General features: G+C 39.9%; 1 protein-coding gene across 3 annotated transcripts in view; it reads right to left on the bottom strand.

The window, feature by feature from the left end:
- LOC103468281 (syntaxin-binding protein 4) overlaps positions 1–12,619 on the bottom strand; it is a 65,337-nt gene that overhangs the window by 25,636 nt on the left and 27,082 nt on the right. For all 3 annotated transcript variants that reach the window (XM_008415239.3, XM_008415241.3, XM_008415240.3), the window contains exons 3-6: positions 6,880–6,975; positions 4,484–4,553; positions 4,312–4,386; positions 814–893 (exon numbers count right to left, since the gene is read on the bottom strand). In XM_008415239.3, coding sequence (XP_008413461.1) covers positions 814–893; positions 4,312–4,386; positions 4,484–4,553; positions 6,880–6,975 — 321 coding nt within the window. The remainder of the gene's footprint in view (positions 1–813; positions 894–4,311; positions 4,387–4,483; positions 4,554–6,879; positions 6,976–12,619) is intronic.

Here is a 12,619-nt window from a genome sequence, read left to right as displayed (position 1 = left end):
GCCTGTGCAAGCTGTAATATCTCCAACAGGCTCTAGATACTTTGAGCTTCACTCCAGATCAACACTGTGCCAAACTCTCCCAGAACCATTCAGGTACACAATGTTTCTAGATTCAAGCTTTTTGTTTAAACCTGGAGACAGATGCTCACTATGGCAAAATTGTTTAGTTTAATCTTTACCAGCTGACTAAATTCTTTCACATTTTCACATAAATTCTTTCTATGCTGTATTTTAAGTTCAACTAACTGCACCCAGCCTTAGGCTTAAGGCTCCCACCTACTCAGGAGTACTGTGTGTATTCAATTAGCCACTCACACAAACAGAAAACAAATCCACACTGATGGTTAAGATGTCACAGTCCAACATACCGATTGCTTACATTTCTTGTGACTAACTCCTTCATTTTGCACAGTCCGAAAGGATGCTAGCAAGTTTGATGAGACAGCTGGTTGTCGAGAGACTGACACATTACACTTCCTTGAGACTGATTCGCTCATTCTCAGCATTAACAGCTAGATGTTGCATCCAAAACAGTCTGATGTGAGCACCGTTTTCTGCAATACTTTTTACCGTGAGACACAGAGGACACGCTCGCAGTTGTAAAAACTGATCTTGGCGAACACGGGTCTGGCATTGAGTACGAACAGAGCTCTGCTGAATGAAGCACATGTGGGGACCTTTACTCATTTACCAAATGTAGAAGACTCTTTAAGAGAGTGGTAGAAGATATATATAATGAACTTATACGTCTTGGTTTCTCACTTTTGTGTGTGTTTGCTGAAGATGCAGAGGGCCGTATAGTGATCGGCCTACCTTGCTGAATGGGAGAGTTGCGGGTTGATCCGGTACTACTGTTGGATCCGTATTTCTCCAGCAGCTCAGCAAATTCTCTCCTTGAGAAATAATTAAAGGAAAAGAATAAAGTCAAGAACATTGGAGGGAAAAGAATGTAAGACAGCTACAAGAACAATGAGGGAATTTCTTTCAGGATAAGGTATTTGGCAGGACAGTGGTGTCCAAAGCCAGTCCTCCAGAGCCAACATCAACAATGTGTTAGTTGTTTCTGCGGCTCAACAGAAAGAACTAATCAAATGATGGTTCATAAACAGAACCTCTGCACAGCTTTATATGCAGAGTTGATAGTTGGTCAAAAAGTGTCAGGACACCGACCCTTAAAAGGACTGGAGCTGGACACCCATGTGCTTGCGGTTCATGGTACAGCGATCCATTAGTGTATGGAATTTTAGTTTCATGTGTTTTATTTACTTATATCTTGTCTTCATCCTCTCTGCGTTTACCTTCTTGGTTTATTATTGTTTGAATATTAGATCAGAGGGCGGTTTCACAGGAGCACAATTCACAAATCCAGGATAAGAGATAAAGTCAGTCTTGCCATAATGCGATCAGTTCATCCTGGATTGATCCATTCCAATCCGGCTCAGGAAAATGACAGTAGCTACATTTCTATTGACCGTACAATTGAGCAATTTGACATTTTGAAAGAAAATTCCTTAATAACACCAATTTCGACAAAAATAAAAAATTGATTAAAAGATTTAGTGATAGAATGAGAATGAGGTTTTATTGGCTGTCTCAAAATTGGTTTACTTCACAAAACTTCAACGGAAACCTTTATTCGCATCACACACACGATGAACAATGGGATGTTGCCACTGATGCAAACCATAAAGCAGAAGATGACAGGAAGTAGGTTTTTAATTACTTATCATGTGAACAAACGTACTCAGGTATGCTTTTAATTTTGTTTCTTATTTAATGGAAACAGAATTGTGAAATTGTATTGTTTTTTTTGTTTTTTTCAAATACTGACAGTTTCGTAATAGAAACGCAGCTTTTATATCCCAGGCTTAAGTAATTCAGGCATGTTCAGAACTTTCTTCAACAAACCACAAGTTCAGTCACAATGTGCCATACCTCCCACCAAACAAGAAATAAAATTTACATTTGCTAGTTAATCCAAACAGTTCAAGCTAATGGTTTAAAATAAAACACTGAATTGGAGCAGGGCCAGTATTAGGAAGTAGAAATGATATGGTAAGTATGTTTCCTCCACATTGATGAATGATCAGTGAATTAACTGCAAGAATTGCGGCTCAATAACCTAAAGAATCATTTGTCCTTCTTAGCATTATGACAGGATTATTTGGGATCTGAGCTTCAATGATATTTAGTGTTTGTAACCGTGGCAGGGTAGGGGTTAGCTCATCTGCCATGCAAGACTAATAATACCTTGACCTTCAGAGAAGGGCAGAACTTTCAGTCAGATGGAGGACATGGTCAAAACCCAGAGTGATGTTCATGTGCAGGACGGCTGTAAAATGCTAGAACTCTGAAGACGATGCAGACGCTCATGTACACTCAGCTCTCAGAAAACACATCATCATGCAATAGTTTCTCAAAAACTTGAAGTGTGGGAGAAATCCTTCAGTTCCGTTCCTGTACCTGCGTCTCCTCACTAAACCTATTGTCATTTAAACCCAGACATCTATTTGTGCTTCTTTTCCTCTAAGCTGATTGTCCTGATCTTCCTCACAGTGTCTGATCCTTTTGTTTCCCCTGATAGTCTTCTGCATTCTGCGTATCCCACCAGAGTAACGGTCCCGCAAAGTTGGAAGAGGTCCAGTGTAGAGCAAACGGATTCTAAGGGGGAAAAGTGGACAGAGGTACGTCTAGTAAAACAGCCATAATCCCACCTCCTGACTGTCTCTCCTGCCTCTGCATGGCAGGATAGTTAAAGCACAGAGCACAGATTAACACACGAGGCTCATCTCGTCAGGAGTACTGCCTCAGGTCAAGCCCTCCCCCCTGTTACTCTTCTGTATGCGGGACAAAGTAGGAGTATAAGGCTGCCTCACTGCACTGAGGGGGAAATTAACTATTTTTGGGAGCCACCATCTGATTTTTAGCTCTCTGCATCTACACTCCATATTTCCTCTGGGTCTCTGCTGACATGGCTCCTTTCTAACCATATCCCACCCTTCTCCATTAAAGATATACAAGCAGCAAATACCAAGGCTGGTAACGGCTTTTGTAGAAAACGTGGATCTCCAGCACAGCATTTTCAGCACACAGTTCTGGATCAGATTGCGTGCGGTGGATTTGAAGGAAGGGCGACGCCTGTGATGCTGACAGCTGGGGCTGACCTTGTTTTTACCCAAACTGGTTGCAGTCAGATTAGAAAGCCGGTTCTGCACTAATACTACCCTCCTCCTTACTCGCTAATGCTACGCCTGCATTATAAATGTGGTTCAGGTGCTTCTGTATGTTTACCCTCTAGCTAGCAGGCAGTGGCTAACAGCAGGGAGAAAGCTGCAGAAATTGTCAGACACAGTTTCATTCAGACAAAAGGGGCGACATCTTGATGTTTAATTCAGATTTTTTGCTGAAATCCGTATTTTTTATTATTTTTTTGCATTGTTGTTTGTACTGATCTAAAACGGCAAAATTCTGTGTTTTCCAGATTGATAGTGCTATTTTATAGCACATAATTATTTTACCTTCAGTTTTTATAAAAAAGTCAAATATGACTTAACAAAAATTTGACTTCGTAATTTAATGCCTTAAAATTGGGCCTCTGTTCCTTTAAGAAACTCCGCCTTCAGGAATTCATCGCAACATCGTTCCTCCATTGACCATTTAACAACGGGTTTTTTTACCGATGCACTGGGGAGCAGCTCATTTAATGATGCGCAGTTCCAGCAGGTGTTTGCTGCAAATCTCATTGAACAAACAGTGGAGAAAATCATAAAGCTGAAAATCCCAACAATACAGACACTTTAGAGGGTTTTGAACATTAATTGGAAATTATCATCCATCTATCCATCCATTTTCTTAACACCCATGTCCCTTAATGGGGTCGGGAGGGCTGCTTGTGCCCATCTCCAGCTAATGTTCCGGGCGAGAGACGGGGTCACCCTGGACATGTCGCCAGTCTGTCGCAGGGAAATTATCATGACAACAATAAATCAAAAGTTTTATCGTGACAAGAAATTTACCATGATAGCTGATCAACAATATGATAGATGGTCTACAGTTTAATTTTACAGGTTTATTGACAATTAGCTCTAAGCTAGTTTGTGAACATTGATAAACAGCTTCAAAGTCCTATCATTCTAATGTGAAAAACATTTGCCCAAACCAAACCCGTTTAGTGATAAATGTGCATTATTACTAAATATTTTTATTTAATCTGACCTGGTTTCATGCCACAAATAAAACAAGGAATGGATTCGGGTTCAGTTCAAACCTGCAGGCGACTAACTCAACAGTGACACATTTTGGTTTGCTTACTTTGCTTCTTCATCTCTGGCTATAAGAAGGCGCATGTGATTTGTGGCAGATGCTGTTCTCAGGATGTCCACAGCTCTGAGAGGCAGACATGAAAACATGAAGTCAATGTTTGAATAATATCACTGTTTCAGTATCAGGAGTTTACAGCCAGCAGGGAGTGTAAAAACCTTACCTTTCACTTGTGACTCCAACTAGACTGTCCCCGTTTACTTCCAGGATCTGGTCTCCCGGCAACAGGTTTCCTGTAAACGGTAGACAGTCCAACATTGATGTTAATACTGGGTTAATCAGGTGGACGATCAATTCAACACAAGGGATTTATTTTTTGTTTTTAACCCCACTGCGGTCTTAAGGGATGGGGTCATTTGAGGTTTTTACTCTGAGCGCAGTCCAACAGAGTCGCACTAACCCTGTGTGCGATTTTATGAGGTTTATTTTTGTGTGTCATTTCGGGAACTGACGGTCTGAGCGGACAACCCCCCACGGTCCGACCGTGATGTACCCCTCCTGGGCATCTGCCTGAGGAGGGTCTGCCTGACAGTCGAGTCTCAGACAGAGGAGGCTGCTGCCCCCACAACCCAATCCCAGATTAAGTGGAATATAATGAAACAATGGTTTTATAAATGAAACATAGGCTATATTTCAGAAATAAAACTATGCTGCTCTGTCCAGCAGAGTTTTAAATATTTTAAATCGATTAAAAAAATAAATAATGTCACGCATAAACTAACAAATTTAAATCTGAAGTCATTGTTGCATGATATCTAAACTCTGTTCCATACAGATGATTCTATACATTATATGAGTCATAACACTAGAAAACTTTTTGAACTGTAAAGAGAAACATAACGACAACATGCCATCTAACACAACCAACAAGCAAACATCAGGGGCTGCAGATACACAGGTGTTGGATTATAACCTCAAATATTAATGAAATAATCATTATGTGGAAAAACCTTGAGAGGGACTGATGTTTGTCTTTATTCTCAAATAGCACCTTCATTGTATTGTATATGTATGAGGTAGTTCTCACAAAAACATGACATGGTACTACAGTTTCACTTGCAAATCTGGGCCTGGTATCTATCATTTATTGCAGAGAAAGTAGGTCGTGACAATGCTGTGTTGTGTTTTATTCATGTTGCACTCACAAGAGAATCTCCAAAAGTACCGGTTCCATCACTCCGGAGGTATTCATCCTGACAACTCTGACCGCTGCGTCTACGTTCCCTTTACTCGTGCTTTTTCTTATTCACAACATGGACATAAAAAGAGGAAACATTCCACGGAAAAAAAAACAAAACAATCAATTGTTTTGATTTATGGGGTAATGAGAAGCGGTTCATTTTAAATGGCACCGCTTTAAAAAGCTAAATAAATGGTTTAGCTTTTGAGATGTTCCCATTTCCTATGCAAAGAAGCTACAGAAAGGTATTTATTGTTACTCAGTTTAAATGATGTTCATTGATGCCTTCGAATTTTACCCAGCATATCAACATGACTATTACCAGTACTAATCTATTCAGAAAGTCAAATTATTTTCCTTAAACAATCCATTCATCTGTCCAGTTTACAGTTTTTCCAGGCTCCATAATGAGCCACATTAAAACAGGTGAAGGAACCCTACAAATCAAATCTAGAAAAGCATAAAACATTTATTATAGGATATTTTTTATGGATGTGGGATAGCGTTAGGGTTTGAGATGGGAAATATTGTTGTTCTATGTGAAATAGACATGAGAATGTTTGAGGGAAATGAGCAGAGTTCCACGGACTAACATGGCATGCGTCATCTTGAACAGACTCCTATCATTTAAAAGCGGTAACTGGTATCCAAAAAATTCTTGACCTGTGAGAGCCACGACTCATTGACCTAAAGATCTGATTGGGCTCATGCCTCTCCATGCTGCCATTTAGGAGATTTGAAAATGACCCTTTGAACCGAGAGTCGCTGAAAATATTTTACATGGAGCCCAATGGAGGAAGGGTCTTTCATGCATTTCAATGAGACAAAAAAAAGTTCAATATTTCAAAAACTATAATAGCTGAAATCACCAAAAATATTCAAGCTTGAGAAGAAACTGAATTTTTTGATATACGAATTGTTGAAATATGTTGAAGTGTGTGGAAGTAGTCAAGAAACCAAAAACATACAAAGAAACTCAAGAAGTAAGAAAACTGAATAGTGTTCTAATAATCTGATAAATGTGATGTTACAGGTGAGAGTTCATCTGGGTGCTCAGTGGTTGCCATAGTGACTGGATGAGGACTGTCCAAAAGATGGACTTCAGCCTGACAGGAAGTTTGTTTTCATCAAGTCGCATTTGTTAAAAGTTTAGCACAATCTCTATTGTTCACATGTTGTTGCTCAGCTTGTCAACGTCTTCACACATGAAATGAATGTAAATGTTCGTTTTAACCAATGCATCTGCAATTGTACCACTGACTTTTTCTTACTCTGCAAAGTGTCCTCTCCTTAACTTCAAATTCATATTCATCAGTTCTAATAAGGAGTCACCTTGCATCACCACTGAGAGCGCTTCAGGCTGCAGTGACTCCACTCACCATCAGCTGCAGCAAGGCCACCAGGTAAAATCCGCTTGACGTAGACTCCAAACTCCTCTCCCGTTAGCTCCTTCACTCCGCCAATCACTTTGATTCCTGGGCAGAGAAGTAGAAAAATCTCCTCTAAGAAAAGCTCCTCCGGCTTTAGCTTCTTTTTTTTTTTTTTGCAAGCTGATGCAGACAGGCTAAATGTAACGCAAATTCAAACATTAAGGCGAGCAGCTCCTTAGTTACGTAACTAAGAACTCAATAGGATTCATTTCTCTCCATTTAACACAGCCAGGGGCTGCTGTTTGGCTGCGCCGCAATATCTGACTGGTAACTCCAAATATGAGCAATGTTAATACGGGTGCATAAATGAATAATGAATGAAACGATGAATAACTGTGTACAGATGGGATTTGCAATATTGTGAGCTCCAGGGAAGAAACGGAAGGTCACTGGTCAGCAGCTGTCACAGTTTTAAGGTATCCTGCTGACAGGAAACAATGGGAAAGTCACATGAGTCAGCTGTGAGGTCATTATTCCTCTTCCATCACCGGAGCGTAGCCCCATGCTGTTGCATAGCTTAAGAGATGTGCCTGTGCTTAGATGAGAACAAAAAAATAAATAAAAAAAAATCACACAGACAGTTTTTGTAGCATGGCTGAGAAGGTAAACTGGACAAACGACACTTGTCACCATGCAGAGTCAGGGAATTTTCTGGCTGGCAGATGCTGTCTGTGTTGGATAGAAAACTTTCTGACAACACAGAGCAGCAACCTCAAGCCGGCGGTGATTTCAGAACGTGAAACAACTGAAAACCTTCTGCTCTAAACCGTCCGTTGTGGCTCTGGCTGTGAGCTTACAGTCATTATCCTGTAAGAAGGTGAACGTCTGTTCTTTTTGAAACTTCCAGCAGGTTTTCTTTTTTTGTGATTTTGATCTATCTTCCTGTGAACTCTGCTCATCTTACCATTACCTCAATAAAAGTAAATCTAAAGAATAACGCTGCCGATATGTTTCATCCTGCTGTTTCCAGGATGATATTCAGTTTTATTCTCCACCCAACAGAGAAGTTTTCTCGTCATTTTTGGTCTCCTCTGACCAGAGCACTTTCATCTACAATTCAAACAAAAGTCATGTTGTACTCTACATGAGTTGATCAACATTACTGGACACTGCTAATAGTTTTCCTTCAACATTGACATTTTCTTTCCAAATCCTTGAGGTTCTATTTCGTATAGGGCTGCGCCTGTACTCATAGAATCTGGGGTTACAAAACATAACCAACGTTTTTCTATAATTTCCTTCAGTGGTTCTTGGTGCAGTCCCACCACAATAAACGGGTTTATCAAAGGGTTTGGTTTGTTTAACACAGAACAGTTTGAAAGGGAACCAAACAAGAAAACTTTTTAAAAAGTTGCGATTTTGATTCCCAGTCGAACAGCTTCCACCCCCAGATATTTGCATTAAGATTAGGGGTGCAGCGATTTATCTGCACCTATTTCTTTAATTTTGGGAGTTTGGTGATTGGCCAGTGTGAAGCCGATCTGATCCACTGATATTATCTACCTCAGCAAAAATGCTATAAATCAGCTACTGTCCTCTTTAGCTCTGCTGTTAGACATTTGACTGACAGACCAACCCACCGGGTCATGTCTGCAGGTTTGCAGTTAATCTCACTGTTACCAAGTCAGCGACATTTTTGCTATATTTAGCAACATTTCAGACAAAAAAAATTGTTATCAGCTAAAATCAGAAACAGCAGGGCAGGTTTTTTAAGGATTGATAATCAGCAATCGGAAAGAAAACGGCAATCGGTGCATCCTAACAATACAATCTGCTTAATCAAATTGATTAAGGAAGAAGAAAAATGGTATGAAAAAATTATATATTTGAATGCTTTTCAATATCTATTATCTTCAATATACTAACAAAAAATACTACAACAGTATCACAGAAAACACAAAGTCCCAGACTTTAGTTGGTATACTAGTCTTCATATGTACTCCGAGTAGATTGATGAGTTAAATATCCCAAAGCAGTCATGATGTGTTGTCATGATGTGTTTGGTTGGTGGACCTAAATGCAGCAGGCTGAGATGTGTTGAAGATTTAATAAAAAATCTGAGCCAAAAAAAAAAAAACTACAAAAATCACCATGGGAACCAGGGGAGCCAGAGCAGAACAACAATCATAAATCCAAGGAAAAAGGATGGCAGCCTTCTGATGGGGAAGCAACAGGATATAACGGGATTTAACAGGTGGAACCAACCAGGAGTGTAAGGAGAAAATATGTATAAGTACTGGGAGAGTGAATGTGGATCAATTAACCTGGACTGATTACAGGTGAGAGGGAAGAGAGAGAGAAATTGACACATGGGGGCGAGGGAGGGAACACAGGGAACCAGAAAATAAGTCAAACACTAAAGAATAACTAAGAAAAATAAATCTAACACTGAAGAATAACTAAGAAATATAAAACTAGAGTAACAAGAAATCACCGGAGACAAGAAGTAAACATAATAAATTAGAATCACAAAGAAAGACTGAACTACAGTAAAACAGAAATAAGACTGATCAAATTAAAGACAAAGACTAAACAGAATAATAAACTTCAAAACAACACAGGATCCTAACAAAAACTTTATTCACTTATATACTACAAAATAGATCTGAATACCTTACATTGTATTCCCTCTTTGTGTACTTGCAACAACATATTTTAATCAGAAATACAAGTCTTTTTTTTTTTGTCAGGGGATTTACAAATGTTTCCGAATCTTTTATCTTTTATCGCTTTTTTTAAACACAAATGTGGGTTCAGGGCTAAGAGTGAGGGACGAGTGAAGGGTCAGGTTTTGTTTTCTGGTATTTTGGAAAAAGAATTTAAAAATCTCTGCTCTAAAAATCTCTATCTTTTTCCCTCCCTCTACTCAGCTCGTTGAAGGACAAAGTCTTACGACTTCTGAAGGCAACACTGCTAAGGAAGTCTTCTCCGCTTTGTTCCTGGAACTGACTGACCTTGTGAGCTGATGGTAAAGAACACGTGATTTTCCATGTGTAAGTTAAGTACAAAGGCAGCCTGTGTAAGCCTGTCTTTGTTGGACTTTTGTCTTGTTGTTCAACCTGAGGGTTCAATTAGCTATTCTTCCACCAAGTCCAACGTCTAACACAACGCAGAGCGACGCACTCAGGAGGAATACACGGCTATATTTTCTTTGTTGTTGATGTTTTAGTTCTCAAATTTCTAAATTTTTAGTCTTTTTTTAAACACAGAAACACAGTGGGGCAACTGGTAGATGGCCTAGCTAGTCTTCTGGCTTGTTAATGTTTGTATATGTTTTAGGTTTCATTGTGATCATGGTGATACGAATTAAAGAGAAAACTAAAAAAAAACTGAAAACCACCCGTCGAGGCTGCGCTAAATGTTGATCAAGAGCTGGGGGCTGGGGGACTGCTACAAATAACTTTTCATTTTATGTAATGTAAGATGAAACAGGCCCGACAGTTCAACATGCAGATAACTATGTGATACAAGAGAACAAAGACGTAGGAAATGAAGTGATAGTGTGGGATCAGCTGGAGCCAGAGTATCTCTGCTCCCTGATCAGCGCAGGCTTTAAGCGTCTGCATCTCCCACTCTAAACTCTTCTACTTACATTTCCCATCGCCATACTTCCAGCAAATGCGATACATTAAACTTCTGCAGCTCCAGGCTGCTGCTGTTCTGTCGCCACAGTGACAGAGTGGCAACACTAATTGGGTCTGGAGCGAAGGGGCACCAGTTAATTACTGCCTGTTAGAAAAAAAATGTTAAAAAATGGGGGCGATGCACTTCCATGTCGCTGTCCTCCCTCCTTTTGTTCTCCTCTCAGAGGAAAACAGCCTCCCCCCACTCTGACTCCCACCCTGCACTCGCCTATCATAAGATAAGAAAAACATCATTCTGCATGTGAAGCAGCGCCTCCCTTCTCCTCTACGTTCACGTCTTCCAAATGCTAAAAAAAGGGATGAAGGGAATGTTTGTTACCCAAGGACAAAACATTTCATCACTCTGAGAGCTTGTAAAGAACAACTTGCATCTATTGAACCTGGGTGAGTTTCATCGAGAGCTTGTTTTTCTGTTGCTACAGTTTAACTCCATGTTTTCTGAATCAGATACTGGATTTCCTGTTACACGACTTCATTGCTCGAGCACAAATGTTCCCCGCTGCTCACTGGGTGTACAAATATGTTGCACTCAAGTTTGACAGATGCTTTTAGACTTTCCTTTTAAAATATTAAATTGCTGTAAAAAGAAAAAAAAAAAGCCAAAACCGGCGTGAGACAATAAAATTACTACTTCCTCATATCTCGTCCAGATGATAAAATCAATTTCTGAAGTTAAAATGCAGATGCAGCTGGTGATGCAGCGGATTCCTGAAAATGCTCACACTCAAAATGCTCAAACTCAGCTACTTGTAATATCAGTAAGGTACTTGAAAAAAGTCAGAGGAAAACTCCTAGATGTGAGACATAAATTAGAAGGCGGCTGAGTCTCCTGCCACATGTCTACGGTTCAATCAGGCAGCGAGGAGGCAGCACCGGTTTCAGCAGACAGCTGGAAGACTGAGCAGATAACAGGAAGGTTGCTCTGCTTTATTCTTTTGAGCTTCTGACTATATTTTAACCTGCTGGATTTGGAAAAGCTGGCAGCCTTCAGGAGGAATCAGAGTTAGAGTTAGAATCTACCTTCTGCATGGGTTGTCGACTCCAGATGTATTGCAGTCCAACACACTCAGAGACTATTCATTTAGGCAGCACTGAGTGCTAATATTCAGTGCTAAACCCAATAATTCTTTAAAATTTGCTGAATGTAATGTTTGTAAACATTATGTTTTTCACATGTTTGTTAAAGCTGTCACTGGCAGTATAACACGGGACAGATAATCTGTGAGAAAATCAAGCTCCTCTTCCTTCTCCCTGTGATCCTGTGACGGAAACACACCGCTCCATCACAAACAACCAATCAGAGCCAGGGGTAGGGTGTTAGCGCTGTCAATCATTCGTGTGTGCTGCACTTCCCACAGCCCACTTTGCTCTCTGCTACGCAACAGCTAGTTCCCCACGTCAGAGCCTGATGTGAATGCTCAGGCTAGGTAGCATGGATAAGCGCTAACAACATGCTAACTGTTGTCTGTATGGTGTTTAGGGGTGGGCATTTATCGCATCAGTTATCTGTTATTGTGATAAATTTCTTATCATGATAAGTTTTGATTCATCGTTGTCACAATAACTCTCGATTCATGATGTTTAACACTCACCAAAAAAAACAAAGCTGCCTATTTTGCTGGAATTGTTAGTTTGACTATTTTCTCCGGTGTTTGTTCAATGAGAGTATCGACAAATATCAATACATTTAAAAGCATGATAAAATGCAGTTACTTCTGTGTGCCGTTAACTGGTACAAATCACCCTTCTTTATGTGACTGGTGTCCTGCACAGGGGCATGTTTTTCAACAGCAGTATTTGTGTTTGCTGTGTCAGCCACACATTTACCTAAAAAAGATTTAATAAATAGTTCTTATTGTTACCACAATAGTACCACAAAATGTCATGATAAAGGTAGGAGTCACGTCCAAACTGGTTAAAATTGGTCTTTCTGTTCATCAAGCTTTAGAAAAAAAACCGCAGCTCATAAAACTACCAACTCGATTGTTACATGTGTAATAAAAACAAGTTAAACTTGTGCAGTTTCAACAAAGTCCAGTTTATTC

This window comes from Poecilia reticulata, chromosome 8 (assembly GCF_904066995.2).
Source record: "Poecilia reticulata chromosome 8, P_reticulata-male-v2, whole genome shotgun sequence".
NCBI lineage: Eukaryota > Metazoa > Chordata > Actinopteri > Cyprinodontiformes > Poeciliidae > Poecilia > Poecilia reticulata.
This window is presented reverse-complemented; position numbering and strand designations above follow the sequence as displayed.